Raw genomic sequence first — 18,011 nt, 5'->3', positions numbered from 1 at the left:
GCACACTAAGCCTGATATACCTTCATCAATATCATTGATAAATATACAAAACAACAGTGGACTCAACACTGAACCCTGTGGGACTCCACTAATAACATTAGTCCACAAAGAGCAACACCCATTGATTACCACCCTCTGTCTTCTCACACTCAACCATCCTTTTATTCATTGTAGCAACTTACCCTTAATACCATTCTGCTCCAATTTGTACAAAAGTCTTCCATGCGCAAGAATGTCAAAAGCTTTCCTGAAATCCAAATATATGATATCAAATTATTTTTGGCATCCAGTTCCTTTGTAACCACATCATAATAACCAATCAAATTTGTCAGACAAGACTTTCCGTTGCTGTGTCTGAATTATTATTGCAGTCTTGTCTAGATGATCCTGCAATGCATATTTAACCAGTGACTCCATTATTTTACCCGGAACAGAAGTTAAACTAACTGGTCTGTAATTACTTGTGTCACCCTTCAATCTCCCGTTGTGAATTGGGAATACCTTTGCACATCTTCAGTCCGTGGGGACCTCCCCTGAGTCCAAGGATACTCTCATAATTATGGCTAATCGTGGAGGATAGCTTAATTTATAAATGGCTTAAATTCGCAGTTGTGTCCTTTTTCTTTTTATACAAGTTAGTTGATTATTATTATTTTTTTTTTTTTTTTTGTCGCATTTACTTCAAAGGTCATAGCGGTATAGATTTTTGCATTTGAAGTGCCAAGTGACACTATCTATATAAATAAATAACTGTTCTTTTCCAGAATTTCTAAATTACATTAAAATTATTTACAGATTATACAGTATATTTTTATTTTCATACTCTCTCTTTTCTACAATGCACACATATAAGTTTATTAGAAAATGCAGCACACTACTTTATGTTATATTTAGTACGATTTTTCCTTATGTGTGGGAAACGTTGGGCTAAGAGCGGATATATTATCAGAGTGCAGCGAAACCACTACCTTTTTTTTTTTAAATGTGAACTGGTGTCTTAGTGGTCTATTCAGGTAAGTTTTCTAGTTGGAATAAACAGTTACGAATTGAAATCTATAACAACAAAAGTTTCTTTAGAGAGAGAGAAGAGGGCCTTTGGAATGGCAACGGAATTACCAAGTATTCCGAGAAAAGCGTTGTTTCAGCGTGAACGATCAGAAACACCAAAAAGAGCAGCGAATTACGGTGATGCTATAGGTACTTACACAATAATTTCTAATTTTTGTGTTTTTGATGCTGTATGTTTAAATTTTGCACATCTTTTATAAAAAAATCTTTAGAATTCTGAATTGAATTCATAGAATTAATGTAGCATTTCATTGAGTGATGTCTTTTATCTCATTCAATGTTAATTATAGTTTTGTTTCAAAACGTGGATGATGTCAAAATTATTATTATTAGCCATATGGTGAAAGGAAGCCCGAGGCTTATGCTGCACCGGCCAAAAAAAAAAAAAAAAAAAAATCTGAATTACCCAGAGAGAGAGAAAAAACAAGAGTCAGAAGTAGAAAGGAATCGCCAAGAAAGAGAATGATGATACAGTCTGGCCTCGTATAACACGTGTTTACATTACACGAATTCGATCATACACGATTTATAAATAGGGGAACAATGTCGCATATAACACGAACGTGATTCGCCTTTGTGTTTACAAGAAATGGTAGTCGAACGCGGCGGAATCACCACAACTGAACACAACACAGTAGGAATGAAGAGAAGATTCTGAAAATTTGTTTTTATGATTTCGTGGAATGGGAAAACACATTTAACATAACGTAAAAATCCACAGAATTCCAGCTACTGTATCGGTATTATCGCAAATGTAATTAGATCGACTTTTACTACCCGTTTATAACAGACTCCACTAGCAGGAACCACCAATAAACCGGAAACTGCAAATTGTTTTTATTGTTTTATGGTAGTGACCACCAGAAATGTGCTTTAGTAAAACATAAGCATGTAATATGTGAGAATAGTGTGTTTCCGCCTTTACTGCATTGTTTATTCAGTTGCTACTTGTTCGCTGTGCGTTTATGTATATCAAGCTTGCCTCCTCATTTTTGTTCATTTTATAATTATGCTCTATTCTCAAAAAAATGAGTAAAATACTTGAAAAAAGTGTGAAAAGGAAGCATTCTGGTGAAAATACTCCAGAGAGAAAAAGAAAAGCAATATCGATAGAAGAAAAATATGAAATTGTGAAACGCTTTGATCGGAATGAAAGAACATGCGATATTGTGCGTGCTACAGGCCTAAATGAGGGAACGCTGAGAACAATTAGAAAGAATGCAGAAAAAATAAAAGCAACTTTTATAGCAGGAACAGCACAAAGTGTAACAAAATCAGTTAGATCAAGACACAAAGAACTGGAAGAGATGGAATGTCTTTTATCTGTTTGGATAGAAGATCAAACAAAGAAGAGATCAGGAACAAGTTTGCTTACGATAAAAGCAAAGGCATTGGCAATATTTGAAGACCTCAGAAATAAAGCTGAAAACCCTCAAGAAGTGCCTCCCTTTACTGCCAGTAATGGCTGGTTCAATAATTTCAGGAAACGTCACGCTTTCCATAATGTGAAATTATCAGGTGAAGCTGCGAGTGGAGATGAAGCAGCAGCAAAGGCATTTCTGCCGATACTGAAAAAACTAATCGAGGAAGAGGGCTATACACTCGACCAAATTTTCAACTTTGATGAAACCAGACTGTATTGGAAAAAAATGCCATCACGAACATATATCTCAAGAGAGGAAGCACGAGCTCCAGGCTTCAAGGCTGCTAAGGATAGGTTTACCGTTATGTTAGGAGCAAATGCAAGTGGCGACTTGAAACTGAAGCCTGTTATTGTTTATCATTCAGCCAATCCACGAGCGTTAAAAGGGATCGCAAGGACTACCCTGGGTGTTTACTTTAGGAACAGCAGAAGAGGGTGGATGACAGGGCAGATCTTCACTGACCTTCTACTACATGTGTTTGAGGATGTGTTTCGAAGCTACTGCAAAAAGAAAAATTTGGATTTTAAGATTTTAATTATTTTGAACATTGCACCAAGTCACCCTCCAACCCTTGCTGAACTGTCACCAAACATCAAAATCCTGTTTTTACCACCTAACACAACATCTCTTATCCAGCCACTTGCCCAAGGAGTAATTGCTGTTTTTAAGCACTATTATACAAGACGGATATTTAAGATGCTGATAGCAGAAACAGAGGGCGAAAATGCACCAACAGTTAAAGACTTCTGGAAGCGATTCAACATTAAGAATGCAATTTACATAATTGTGGAGGCTTGGAACGAAGTGACAAAAGAATGTTTACATGGTGTTTGGCGACCTCTTTTACCAGATTTTATTTGTAATTTTAAAGGCTTTGATCCTGTAAATGAGCTTCCTAAATTAAAAGCACATTGTGTTGCCCTCGCAAAGCAGGTTGGCTTTGAGGATTTGGAGGAAGATGATTTAGAAGAGTTGCTTCAGTCTCATGAAGAAGAACTTTCAACTGAAGAACTGCAACAACTTGTTGCTGGAGGGCAGGTGGAAGATGAGAAAGACGATAAAGTTAAATACCTGAACACCACCATGAAACCGCTTTCTATTTCAGAGTTATCTTCAGTTTTAAATTCATTTGAGAAAAGTATGCAATGGCTAGAAGATAATGATTATAATGCAGAAAGAAGCAGAAGAGCACTTCATACAATTCGGTCTGCTTTGGAGCCATATAAGCAGCTGCTTTGTGAAAGGAGGAAGATTGCAAAACAACAGAAACTAGATGTCTTTTTTATGAAAACACCCAAGAAAGAGACAGAATACGAGCCACAGCCCTCTAGTTCTGGTGTGACCACATTTCGTCCAAAGTCCTCATCGGCATCTCCTCCACCTCCCAGTTCCGATAATGATGATAACCTGCCGCCACTTTCCCCATAATTACGCTGCTTCAACCCTTTCTCAAGCCCTTTCCCTCAAGCTGTCTTCATTTACTTTTAAGGTAAGAATCTAAATTTAAATGATTAAATTATTAATTTTACATTTTTCAACTGTAAGTGTTTTATTACGATTATTTATTGTGTTTGGTAATGTTTTGGTTAAAAATGTGTGTCCAATATTGGGTGATATGGGTGATATGTCAAATATGGAAAAAATAGGGTGCCAACCCTATTTTTTCCATAGGGCCTGTTGTTTATATTGCATGATTTTGCATTGCACGAGGGTTTCTAGGAACACAACTATCGTGTTATACGAGGACTGACTGTATCCAGCTCAGGACCCTGGGTGTGCCAAGCCCACATACTCAACTGATGTGAGTCCCAATGTTTGAATTTAAAAGTTTCATCACATTCAGGGGCGGTTCTGCGATTTTCTCAAGGGGTGGGGGAAACTACAGGGGGTTTTGGTGAAACATTCAGCTTTAATCGTCATGTAGTAGGAAAAAATCCACAATTTTTATCATAATGGTGTGTGGGGGGGATGCCCTTTAGCCCCTGTTTGGAACAGCCACTGTTCACAACAAGGATATGTCATATCCTTGTCATTTGAGTTCTGTGGACAAAACCTAACACTTAAGGTAGCGTACGAATTTAAGGGTATTCAACTGAGCAGTAATATTTGGCAACAAAAACAATGTATTTTTGCTTATTCATTTTTTCAGAAGTTTTTAGGAATATCCACTGTTTAGAGAGGTATACTGACTTGCTTTTTTCCCTCTTCCACTGTATGTTCACAGGCCAATTTGCATGTTAAGAAAAACCCTACTCTCTCCAACTGAGAATTGATTGGTTGGGGAGGATAGTAAGGAAAGTAAGGAAAATCAAAATTTGTTAAAGAAAGGTGTAATTTGTTAAAGAAACGTGAGAGGAATTATTTTTGATGTTTAATAAATTATATCCTCAGCTCACAAAGGGAGATCACAGGGTGACACAAGTAATTACACACCTGTTAGCTTAACTTCTGTTCTCGGGGAGGCTGCCTTAGTCGAGTGGTCAGATGCAAGGGTACGTAAGTACACATGCTTTCAATGACTGGGGTTCAAGCCCTGCCTGCTAAATATGGTGCTGTTTCTTGTATTCTCTCAATGTAAACTCCTCTTACTGGTTGTCCTGGAGTATTAACAGAAATTTATCTCTTCTGGGGAAAATAATAGAGTTACTAGTTAAAGAAGTAATGCAGGATCATCTAGACAGGAGTGCAGTTATACGTCAGTCACAGCATGGGTTTGTTAAGGGGAGATCTTGTCTGACCAATTTGATTGGATACTACGATGCAGTAACAAAAGAATTGAATGCAAAAAATAATTTTAATATCATATACTTGATTTCAGGAAAGCTTTTCATACTGTTGCACATAAAAGACTGCTGTACAAATGGGGGCATTAAGGGAAAGTTACTGCTGTGGATGAAGGAATGATTGTGTGGGAGTAGACAGAGTGGTTATTAGTATTTGTATTAGTAGTGGCAAATGATGTAAGAGCAAACTTATGCTGTATCAGTCTAAAAAAAAAAAAAAAAAAAAAAAAAATCCATTTCACCTATCCATCCCCTCCAATAGTTTGTCTAGTTTTTCCTTGAATTTATTGAAACTAACCCCTTCCACAACAACGGATGGAAGCTCGTTTCAACAACCAACCAAACCATTGGCTGAAAGCAAACTTTTGCACATCTATTTTGCAATCATCGTTTCTCAATTTGAATTTATGTTTAGTATTTATGAAAGAATTACACCCTTGTGTGAAATCTGAGCAAGAGAAATAATTCCATTAGCATTGAGTGTACTCAATTCATTCAAGGCTTTAAACACATCAATGAGATATCCTTGCAGATGCCTGGTCTCTAGATGCAGCAGTTTGTAGAACTGAAGAGTTTCTTGGTAAGACCACCCTTTTGTGCCCTTCTCTGCACTCATTCCAGCAGATCTATATCCTTCCTAAAATGAAGCCTCCAGACCTGTGTGCAGTACTTAAGACGCAACATAACCATTGCCTTGTACAAAGGAATAATCACCTCCTTGTCCCTGCTAGCAACATTCCTGTGTACTACAAAAAGCCATAAGCTGCCCTAGCAGCTTGTCTGCACTATTCACAGAACTTCATATCTGTCTGCACAGTTACCCCAGATCTTTTTCACCTTCTACTAGTGCGAGTGTAGTACCATACAGTTGGTATTCTAATCTGGGATTACGACACATGCAGTACTTTGCATTTGTCAATGTTAAATTTCAATTGCCATTTCTCAGCCCATCTGCCTAATTTTTCTGGACCTTGTTGCAGGATCTTACCTTGATTACTGCCATTGACCACAAAGCTGATCTTTGTATCATCTACAAACTTAAGACATTAAGCTTGATATGTCATCATCAATATCATTAATAAATAAAGAAAATAACGGTGGCACCAAGTATTGTGGGACACCACTAATAATATAAGTCCATGAAGACCATTTCCATTGATGCCTTGAACCTGCAAGCCAAGGCAGGTTATGAGAAGGCTCTGGCAAAGAATGCCAAGGAAAGCAGCAAAAACTTCTTTACATATATTAACGGTAGATGGAATGGGCTGAATCATATTAGTCCACTTGATATCCATGGTTTAACTGTTGATGATCCTGCTCAGGTTGCTGACAGGCTAGTAACCTGAGCAGGATCGTCAGCTGCTGGAATGATATTTTCCATCTACATTCACACATGAGAAATTCTTTAGAGAGGGGGATGTTAGAAGTTTATCAAACTCTAAGAGGGAGCTAAACAATTTTATGATAATAGAGAGGAAAATGGAAGAGAAATTGAAGTTTAACATAAAAGGTGCCTGGAGTGGATGGGATCTATCCAATTATATTAAGGGAGGCAACAAATGGGTTAAGCAAACCTTTAGCTATAATTATAAGCGAATCTTTGGATTCAGGAGAGCTCCCTTTGAACTGGTGATGTGCGAATGTATCCCATTCACAAACAGGGATTAAAGGGTGACATGAGCAGTTACAGAACTGTTAGTTTACTTCTGTTCCAGGGAAAATAATGGAGTCTCTGGTTAAAGAAATAATGCAGGACTATCTAGGTCCACAGGAATGCACTTCAATCACAGCATGGATTTGTTAAGGGGAGAACTTGTCTGACCAATTTGATTGGATACTCAGATGCAGTGATAAACAAACTGGATGCAAAAGATAATTTTGATACTTGGATTTCGTTGCACATAAGACTGCTGTGCAAATTGGAGCAGTATGGCATTAAGGGAAAATTACTGTTATGGGTTAAGGGATGATTGAGTGGGAGAAGAGAGTGGTTATCAATAGACAAATTCCCCCAGGTCTTTTTCATTCTTTACTACACTTTGTTTAGTGGTAAATGAAAAAGACCTGGGATAATTGTGCAGTCAGATAAGAAGTTCCCTAACCAGCACAGACAGGCTGCCAGGATAGCTAATGGGATTTTGTCAAAGATATATAGCAATTTTGCCAGCAGGAATAAGGAAGTGATTATTACATTGTGAATATAGTGATTATTACATTGTATAAGGAAATGATTAGGCCATATCTTGAGTATTGCATACAGGTCTTGAACTTTCATTTTAGGAAAGATGTGGATTTGTTGGAACAGGCACTGGGAAGAGTGACAAGATTAGTGATAGTGAGTGTAGTAAAAGAGGTGCTCTTACTAGGAAAGCTTCAGTTCTGCAAATTGCAGTGTCTGGAGACTAGCTACCTCTGAGTAGCTCTGATTGAGATGGTTAAGGCTTTGAATGGATTGAGTAAGTTGAATAGTGATGGAATCTTTCTTTTTGCTCAGACTGCATACATTATAATTTGAAATTAAGGATGGTTATAGAACAGATGTGTGTAAGGCAGTGGTAGTTTATTGTTGGAAGAAACTTCTATGTGGTGTTATAAATGCAGTTAGTTTAAATTATTTTTAAGGGAGAACTAGACAAACTGACAATTGTTAGAGGGGATGAACAGGTGATATGGGAAGTGTGTGGTTTCTTTTTTTTTGTATCCCCCCCCCCGGCTAATAAAGTATAAGCTTGCATTCTTACATCATTTGCTAATACCAATACCACCTGGGCTGACTTAAATTAATTTTAAAGATTAAGAAGCATTTCTTTTCTTAGTTTCTTTCACAGTTTTATATTTTTTGTATGGTAAGTTTGCCTTCAGCCAGTGGCTGGTTGATTGTTGGAACAAGTTTCCATCTGTTGTTGTGGAAGTGGATTAATAAATTGTAGTTGAATAATCAAGGAAAAACTAGACAAATTCTTGGAGGGTATGGATGGATGAACTGTGTAGGTGGTTTTTTTTTTTTTTTTTTGGCTGATGCTATATAAGCTTGCTTTCTTGTATCATTTGCCATTACTGCTACTATAAAAGCTTTGTGTAGGCAGTTGCAGTACAGGGTTTTAATTTCTTCTGAAAAGCTTGTGTTAATTATTTCTTTATTTTTTTATTTCTTTATGACAACCATTTTTCTACCAGACAGAAAGATGGTAGTGATATATATTTTAATTTTTTTACGTGATTGTTACTTTAAATCAGGGATTCTCAACAGGAGTGATATTGCCTCCAAGGGAGAAAAATTGGTTTTAGAGAGGCATAAAAATCATTGGTATTACAATGTTTTGTGGCTCTCCAAAGTTCAACCCTACCCGACGACATCTTAAATATTTAATTTCTCTCATTGCATTTTCTTTTCTTGAGACAACTAATTTTTAATATATAGGTATATTATATTAGGAATGAGTGAGAAATTTTGATAAAAGGAGGATAGTGGGTGTGATTTAATTCAACCACCTTTGCTTTTCGTAGGCTTGTTATTTGGTTTTTAGGAGCATTAGCAACTAAGGCCATATTACTCCGAGAATATGCGGTGGTCGTTCCCTGACCTTTCCGCATCCTCTGTATTTGGTGGTGACGGGCTCGAACCCCGGTCTAATCAAGAAGCGTGTGTTACACACTGCTGCTCCTTCCCACCTGGCTACGGAGGCGCCACTTTTCGTAGGCATTAAATGCTTAAGCTTTCAGAGGTAATGTTTCCGCAATCCTTGGCATTGCGCCTTTCCAATGGCTGTTACCTTGGTGGCAATGTGGTGGGCTTGGTTTATTTCTTTATTCTTTTGTTTCTAAGTGACAATTAGTATTGATTTATTGTTTCTATGTGGAAGTTGTTTATTCTTGATCCACAGTGCATTTGTGAGTGACACGGGCTATGAAAGTTAAATAAAAATAGTTTATATTTTATTATTTAATTCTTTGTAGTTATTCATTATCAATCATGTCAAGTGCTGAAAAGAAAGTGTTGACAGTCCCTTTTCAAATGAGCTTATGAAACCATCAAGACTTTTAGATCACTTAAAAAGGAAGCATCCTGATAAAGTTGGTAAACATATCGAATATTTTAAAAATTTAAAACAGAACATTGAGCAATGTAACACTGTTACTTCCTTATTTAAGAAGAACACACAAACAAATGAAGATGGAATGATTGCATCTTATAAAATTGCAGAGATCATTGAAAAAACTGGTAGTGCTCATACAGTTGCTGAGACTGTTATACAACCTGTATTACTGTAATTTCAACAGTGATTCATCAAAATCCTAGTATATTAAAAGCATTGCCATTGAGCAACAATTCAATACGAAGACGAATTAATGAGATGTCAGTTAACGTTGAAGAGCAGCTAATTGACAAACTAAAAAAACTGACATTTACTATTCAGATTGATGAATCCACCGTTACCTACAATAAGGCCCTTCTAATAGCATACATTCGTTATTTAGATGATTGTAAATTGCAAGAGATATTTACAGAAACTGACTGTACTGGAGCATCCATTTTTGCTGCTGTAAAAACATGGTTGGATGAAAAACTTTGGTATCCTGTGCCACTGATGGTGCTACCTCCATGGTTGGAAGGTTTTATAGCCCACCTAAAGGAAGTATGTACCGAAGTGAAGTTCTTGCAATACACCGCATTGTGCACCGACATCATCTGGTTACAAAAAAATATTAGTCTGGTTCTTTATCAATCTCTCAGTATAGTTATTAAAACCATCAATAAAATAAAGTCACATGGCAAATATGACTTTTTAGAAAATTTTGTGTTGATAATGAAGAACAGTATGCGAGGCTTCTTTTACATACAGAAGTTAAATGGTTGTCTGAAGGAAACTGTCTAACAAGGTTTGTAAACCTTTTTGATACGATAATTAGTTTTTTAGAAAGCGAAGGGGACACAGATTTAGCAAAGGAGATCAGCAAACATAAAAACAACATATACTATATGGCTTGGATTTTTCGAAATCTTAATGAAGTATCACTTCAGCTTCAAGGGAAATTACAGTGATAGACTGTAAAGGTTTATTAAAAGCCTCCACTGAAAAACTGGAAATACATGAAAGCAATTTAATAGAAAACAATTTCATGGTATACAAGAGTTAGAGCTGAAATCAATGAATCTCTCACCGAGAATGATCTTAAGAATTATTCAGATCATTTGTGTTCTTTAAAAGGTGAAATGAAAAATAGATTTTCAGATTTATTTCCTTTTGAAGTTTAGCTATAGATATTAGATCCAATTGGATGCAATGCCGGGTCTGCTAGTGAAGAAATTCAAAAACTCATTGAATTAAAATAACGAAGAATGCAAATATAAATTCGCAAAAGGTGGAAAGACTGACTTGTGGGGATCAAAAACAACAACTAAACTTCTTTATCCAACTATTTGGTCCGAAATGGCCAAAGTACTTTGTTTTCCAAAGTCTTATATGGTTGAAAGTGGTTTTAGTTCAGTAAAAAAAATATTAACAAACGGAAAGAAATAGAATTGATATATGTTCAAGAGGGGACATTAGAATTAAACTTACTAACATCGTACCGAACATTGAACTTTTAGCTAAGAACCATCAGGATCAGGGATCGCATTCAATAAAAAGAGTAAGTATAAAGTATTTTCGTCTAAAAAATTTTCTAAAAAAGCCCTTTAAGGGGCAATAATTAATAAAAGGTTGCTGTAAATACATTGAAAGTTATTTTTTGATGTGGTACTTTTTTTGTTTCTTTTTTCCATTCCTTCCATTGATCATGCATGTTTTGCAATTGATTAATATTTTTGTCATTTAATAGTTGACTAATATTTGCAAATTGATTTTTCTTAAAATATTCCTACATAAAAATAAAATTGTCTTCAGAGTTGCACAAAGCTTAGGTGTTGGGGCTTGCTGATTACTCCTTTCAATTGGCTCTTATTTTTCATAATGAAAAGGAAGTTGTTTCATACGAGTAAAGCACATTGTTAATTTTTTAAAATTTTTTGGAGAAAATTAATTTTTTGCAAATATGTTCTTATATTTTTAGTTACTGGAATTCACTCTACACAAGCTAGTTCAGATTTCTGCACATAGCTTGTGCTTCTAAGTCGCTGATTGCTGCTTTAATTGCATTTATAGTCTTAAGGGGCAACATTTATGTCTTAAGTGGCAGCACATCAACCAAACAGAAAATGTAGCCTAAAAATTTCTTGAAGTAGCAGAATCAATCACAATGAAGCTGAAATTCCTTTAACCACCTTGGCTCTGTATCAGGGCATTGAAACTTTTTTTTTTTAATTAGAACTTATTAATTTTAAAGCCAGGAGAAATTGTGGTAATTTATAGTGAAAGTATTTTAAATGTGTATGTATTTTTTTGCACATGTGAAATCCTGTTTCATGATTATTTTATTTTTTTTCAGGTTTAGATGGTGGTGAAGTACTAAGCAATAAAGCAAAAATTCAGTTTGACCATGACTTAGAAGTGAGCGTTAAATCTTTAGAAAGAGGTATAATTGTTTATGCTTTATAGTATCACAAAACATTCATAAAAACTATCACAAAACATTCTAGAATATGAAAACAAATATTACATAAAAAACAAACTATTCTAGAAAAGGTACACAAAAATTACAGATTACATGAAAAAAATTATTACAAAAATATTCAAGAAAAAATTATTCTAAAAATTTCCATATAGAATTTACTTCTTTATTAATATTTGTTGGCGGTCTACTTTGCTCAATATCTGAGCGATGAATTACAGAGAAAAGATTTGACGTAAAGATCCAGATCAAGCTGGAGCATATTTTTTGTATTTATGCTCATAATATCTTCAATGTTTTTGTCAATGATGTTCTTTTATTGTTACAATATTCATTATGCTGAAAGCTCGCTCAGCTTCAGCACTGCTAATCACAGTGGGTTCAAGGATATTTCTGGCTTTTTTAATTGAAATGGGAATTTCACTCTATGTTAAAGATAAACTGTCTTCGACAAAATCTCTACAGGGTGTCTCAAAAATATTGGTACAAACATTTAGGAGAGGTAGGTAACATCCAAAGCAATGTGAATCGCATAGGAACCCATAACTGGAAACATCACTGTAAGTCGGTACACGGCGCTGTTCATCAGTTCGTGAGACATGTACTGGACCACTGTTTGTTTGCACGTGTGCATCAAAATTTGTGCGATTATGGGTCATTTAGAGGTAACAGGAGTGGTGCGGGCAGACTATGTTCGACGCAAACTCCCGCCATGGAAGAAAGTGTGTTGAATGCCTTCCAAAATAATCCTACTACCAGCACACGTGCCATTGCTTCTGCCTTAGGAGTGTCTCGTTGCAGCGTACAGTGTGTCTGACACGACGATTCCTTACACCCTTTTCATCTCCAAAGGAGGATTCGGTTACTGCTCCCCCAAGATCATCCTGCACGTGTGGCTTTTGTGCAGTGGTTTCTCCAAGAAAGTGTTTGAGACTTGAATTTTCCAGCCTATGTTTTGTTCATGGATGAGGCTTATTTCACTCGGGAAGGCTTTTTCAATCAGCACAATGCTCATGTGTGAGCTCACGACAACCCACATGGTGTGTGCCCCCATGCGGCAAAACATTGCTTCACAATAAATGTATGGGCAGGTATGGTCGGTGACTGCTTAGTCGGCCCATACCTGTTACCATCCCGCATGAACTCCGCTAAATAGTGGATCTTTCTTGAACAAGTTCTACCAGGTTACTTGATGATGTTCGAGCAAATGTGAGATGCAATGTTTGGTTTCAACATGACAGGGCACCTGCTCATTATAGAAGGTGTGTTCGTGACCATTTGAACAGGCGTTTTGGGCGTCGATGGATTGGCCGTGGTGGACCCTTTGCCTGGCCCCCACACTCACCTGATTTATCGAGCCTTGATTTCTTTCTGTGGGGGGACCCTCAAATCTATCGTGTATGAATCGCCTGTGGAGACGGAAATGGATCTCGTGGTTAGACTCGTCTGCGCTGCTGCTACTGTCAAAGAAACTAGGTGTGTTCGACCGTGTCCGCCAATCCGTGCTGAGTCGGTGTCACGCATGCATCGTGTCTCATGGTGGAACCTTCGAGCATCTGTTGTAACATCATGAAATGCATCCATCTCATACTCCATTGTTAATATTATGTCAAATAAATGTTTCCACTAATTACTGTCTTGTGTCATTTCTGCTTCTTGTGCCTCTGCTACTACTTTCCTGTGACGTTTCCAGTTATGGATTCCTATGTGATTCACATTCCTTTTAGATGTTACCTACCCCCCTAAACGTTTGTACCAATATTTTTGAGACGCTCTGTATAATCATGGTCCACTGGATATTGATGGTTCAACAGCTGAGGATCCTGCTCAGGTGGCTAACAATCTAAACGAGTATTTTGCATCTACATTCACGCATGAGGGAAGGAGAATGACGTAGGTAAAGTAAACATTGGCAGTGAGCTAGATGATTTTGTAATAACTGAGAGGAAAGTGGAGGAGAGATTGTTGAGGATAAACATAAAAAAGGCACCTGGGGTGGATGGGATCTATCCAGTTATATTAAAGGAGGCAGCAAAGGAAGTAAGCAAACCCCTAGCCATAATTATGAGAGCTTCTTTGGACTCAGGGGAGGTACCCATAGACTGGAGATGTGCAATTGTAACCCCAATTCACAAAGGAGGATCAAAGGCTGACACAAGTAATTATAGACCTGTTAGTTTAACTTCTGTTTCAGGTAAATTAAAGGAGGCACTGGTTAAAGAAGCACTGCAGGATCATCTAGACAAGAATTCAGTTATAGCTCAGACGCAGCATGGTTTTGTTAAGGGCAGGTCTTGCCTGACCAATTTGATTGGATACTATGATGTAGTCACAAAATAACTGGATGCAGGGAATAACTTTGATATTATATATTTGGATCTTAGAAAGGCTTTTGATACTGTTGCACATGGAAGACTGCTGCACAAATTGGAGCAGTGTGGCATTGGAGGCAAATTGCTGCTATGGATAAGGGGATGGTTGAGTGGCAGAAGACAGAGAGTGGTAATCAATGGACACTGCTCAACGTGGACTAATGTTATTAGTGGAGTTCCTCAGGGTTCAGTGTTGGGTCCGTTGTTGTTTTCGGTGTTTACGAATGATATTGATGATGGTATATCAAGTTTAATGTCCAAGTTTGCAGATGATACAAAGGTTGGCAGGGTTGTTAAGGACACTACTGACGCTATGCTGCTGCAACAGGATCTGGAAAGGTTGAAAAGATGGGCTGAGAGGTGGCAAATGAAGTTTAACATTGACAAATGTAAAGTACTACATATGGGAAACAGTAACCACAGAGCAACGTATCAACTCTGCGGTACTACACTGACAGTGGTGGAGAATGAAAAGGACCTGTGGGTGGTTGTGCAGGCAGATATGAAGTTCTCTGAGCAATGCAGATGGGCTGCAAGAGTAGCTCATGGTGTCTTGTCAATGATATACAGGAATTTTTCTGGCAGGGATAAGGAGGTGATTATTCCCTTGTATAAGGCAATGGTTAGGCCACATCTGGAGTAATGTATACAGGTTTGGAGGCCTCATTTCAAGAAGGATGTAGAGCTGCTGGAACGGGTACAGAGAAGGGCAACAAGATTAGTGAATGGAACAAAGGGTTGCTCTTACGAAGAAAGGCTTAAGTTTTGCAAATTACAGAGTCTGGAGACTAGGCACCGGCGAGGTGATCTGATAGAGATGTATAAGGCTTTGAATGGTTTGAGCATGCTCAATGCCAATGGGATTCTTCATCTTGCTCAGAATAGTCACCTCAGAGGGCATAAATTCAAATTGACGAAGGACGGATGTCGGATAGATGTGCGGAAATTTACCTTTGGCCAGCGGGTGGTTGGTTGGTTGGTGGAACCGACTTCCATCACTTGTTGTTGAAATTGATAGCCAAAATTCTTCCATATTCCACTTTTGTGGGTAGCATATGTTTAATTTCTTTCAATTCCTCATAACCAATGATATCATTATTTTATTTATTTAATTTAAAATACTCTGTTGCATTAATAACCAATCCTTTAAGGATAAAACAATGCAAGTTTAATAACTTGTCACGTGGTAATTTTTTAAAATGAATTCTTACTTTCAATTTTGATTCTTTCAAATTCTCTCGACTTCAGCATGCTCTCTCAATTTTAGCTTCATAATTTCCTTCAGAATTTTTCAAATTAGCAATAGCACTGATAGTTCGAATAATTAATTTATCTGCTTTTGCTGTAGTGATGCTGCAACTTTGTAAAGGTAAGAGAGCGCCTGGAGGATGTCGATCATTAGTGCTAAATTGTTAAGAAATCTGATTCAAAATGTGTGCACAAAGCAGGATAATTCTTTCAAACTGTAAGCTACAAGCTACACAAGCTCCCCATCGTGGCCCGAACATATGACCGATCTTTATAATTTTCGCATCAAGTTCTTTAGCAATCATCCTTAAATTGTGCTGCGTTGCACTGGTTTCTTAGAAATTGGTGATATAATGCATACGATTTTTTTATAAAATTATTGTCTGTCTGCCATTATTGTTTGGAACATTTTTTTCACAGTGAAGGCCTCGATTCAGTTTCAAAGTCTGCCAACATTTCATCTTCAGAAAGTTTATTTGATATCTTAGTTGCCTTCATTCCCCCCCCCCGACATTGCTACTGTCACTAGTTCTTCAAATATTGTCCAAAATGTCAGATTCACTCAGATATTCAGCTACTGTGACCATGTTTACACGGTCACAGTAGCTGAATATCAAGAATAGATAGGAGAAGAAGAAAAAACAAGTACCTGAATATCAGGAATAGTATTAGCATTAGTATAGGAACATGCAAGAAAGCAAGCTTATACAGCATCAGCCAAAAAAAAAATTCCCATTTCACTGATCCATTCATTCCAAATGTTTGTCTAGTTCTGCCTTAAATTTATTTAAGCTATCAACTCCCACAACAACAGATGGCAGTTTGTTCCAGCAATCAACTACCTGCTGGCTAAAGGCAAACTTCCACACATCTATTCTACAACTGTCTTTCCTCAGTTTGAATCTATGCCCTACCAGGTTTGTAATCTGAGCAAGAGGAAGAATCCCATCAGCATTGAGCGTGCTCAATCCGTTCAGGGCCTTATACACCTTAATCAGATTGCCTTGCAGGTGCCTAGGCTCCAGAAACTGAAATTTGCAGAACTTAAGCCTTTCTTCATAAGAGCACCTCTTTGTTCCCCTCACCGGTCTTGTTGCCATTCTCTGTACTCGTTCTAGCAACTCTACATCCTTCCTAAAATGAGGCTTTCAGACCTGTACATAGTACTCAAGGTGTGGCCTGACCATTGCCTTATACAAGGGGATAATCACCTCCTTATCCTGCTAGCAAAATTCCTGTATATCATTGACAAGATCTCATGACCTACTTTGGCAGACTGTCTGCATTGCTCAGAAAACTTCACATCTGACCACAATTAACCCCAGTTCTCTTTCATTCTCCACTACCCTGAGTGTTACACCATATAATTGGTACATTTCTCTGGGGTTACTCTACCCATATGCAGTACTTTGCATTTGTCAATGTTATTAATAAACCTGCCAACCTTTGTATCATCTGCAAACTTTGACATTAAGATTGATATACATTCATCAATATCATTGATAAATATACAAAACAATCAGCCCAACACCGAACCCTGAGGGACACCACTAATAACATTAGTCCACGTAGATCAGTACCCATTGATCACCACTCTGTCTTCTCCCACTCAACCATCCTTTTATCCATTGTAGCAACTTGCCCTTAATGCCATACTGCTCCAGTTTGTACAGTAGTCTTCCATGTGCAACAGTATCAAACGCTTTCCTGAAATCAAAGTATATGATATAAAAATTGTTTTTTGCATCCAGTTCCTTTGTGTTCACATCATAGTATCCAATCAAATTGGTCAGACAAAACTTCCCTTTAACCAACCCATGCTGTGTCTGAATTATTACTGCTGTCTTGTCTAGATGATCCTGCAATGCTTCTTTAACCAGTGACTCCATTATTTTCTCTGTAACAGAAGTCAAATTAACAAGTCTGTAATTACTTGTGTCACCCTTTGATCCCCGTTTGTAAATTGGAGATACATTTGCACATCTCCAGTCCGTGGGGATTTCCCCCAAGTCCAAGGATGCTCTTACAATTATAGCTAAGGGTTTGCTTACTTCCTTTGCTGCCTCCTTTAATATAACTGGATAGATCCCATCCACCTCAGGTGCCTTTCTTATGTTTAACTTCACCAATTTCTCCTCCACTTTGTTCTCAGTTATTACAAAATCATTTAACTCCCTGTTAGTTTGATAAACATTTGGCCCTCTCCTCTTTGAATAACTCCTCGTGTGTGAATGTAGATGCAGAATACTCATTTAGTTCAGCAGCTATCTGAGAGTGATCATTAATAGACGGGAGAAGAAGAAAAAACAAGTAGCTGAATATTAGGAATAGAGAGGAGAAATTGACTGAAAGGTGTAAAGTAAGCACTTCACACCTTTCAATGAAAGGTGTGAAGAAACTCCGAAAAACAGATGACTGCTTGCTGGAGTAAAGGGGAACCACAACACAGGTTGATCAGAGGCTATTATCCATGTTGGGAATACACCTTAATCTTTTGAGTGGCTCTGGAAAACATATCAGGCACCATTAATATTGCTGAATGGTAATCCTTTTAACCTTTAATT

At 37.4% G+C, this 18,011-nt stretch overlaps 1 protein-coding gene across 3 annotated transcripts in view; it reads left to right on the top strand.

The window, feature by feature from the left end:
- Positions 1-926: 926 nt before the first annotated feature.
- Positions 927-18,011, top strand: part of LOC150089707 (sentrin-specific protease 8-like) — a 35,459-nt gene continuing 18,374 nt past the window's right edge. The window contains exons 1-2 of one of the 3 annotated variants that reach the window (XM_090368748.1): positions 927-1,197; positions 11,705-11,791. In XM_090368748.1, the coding sequence (XP_090224874.1) occupies positions 1,101-1,197; positions 11,705-11,791 (184 nt within the window). In that variant the 5' untranslated portion in view covers positions 927-1,100. Of the gene's footprint in view, positions 1,198-3,606; positions 3,982-11,704; positions 11,792-18,011 lie in introns of those variants that run through there. The other 2 variants (XM_090368747.1, XR_016546680.1) reach the window with 2 other exon arrangements.

Source organism: Mastigoproctus giganteus, chromosome 2, assembly GCF_048544385.1.
Source record: "Mastigoproctus giganteus isolate SK-2022 chromosome 2, ASM4854438v1, whole genome shotgun sequence".
NCBI classification, from domain to species: Eukaryota; Metazoa; Arthropoda; class Arachnida; order Uropygi; family Thelyphonidae; genus Mastigoproctus; species Mastigoproctus giganteus.
The sequence above is the reverse complement of the archived record's forward strand: the minus strand, read 5'-3'. Positions and strand labels throughout refer to the sequence as shown.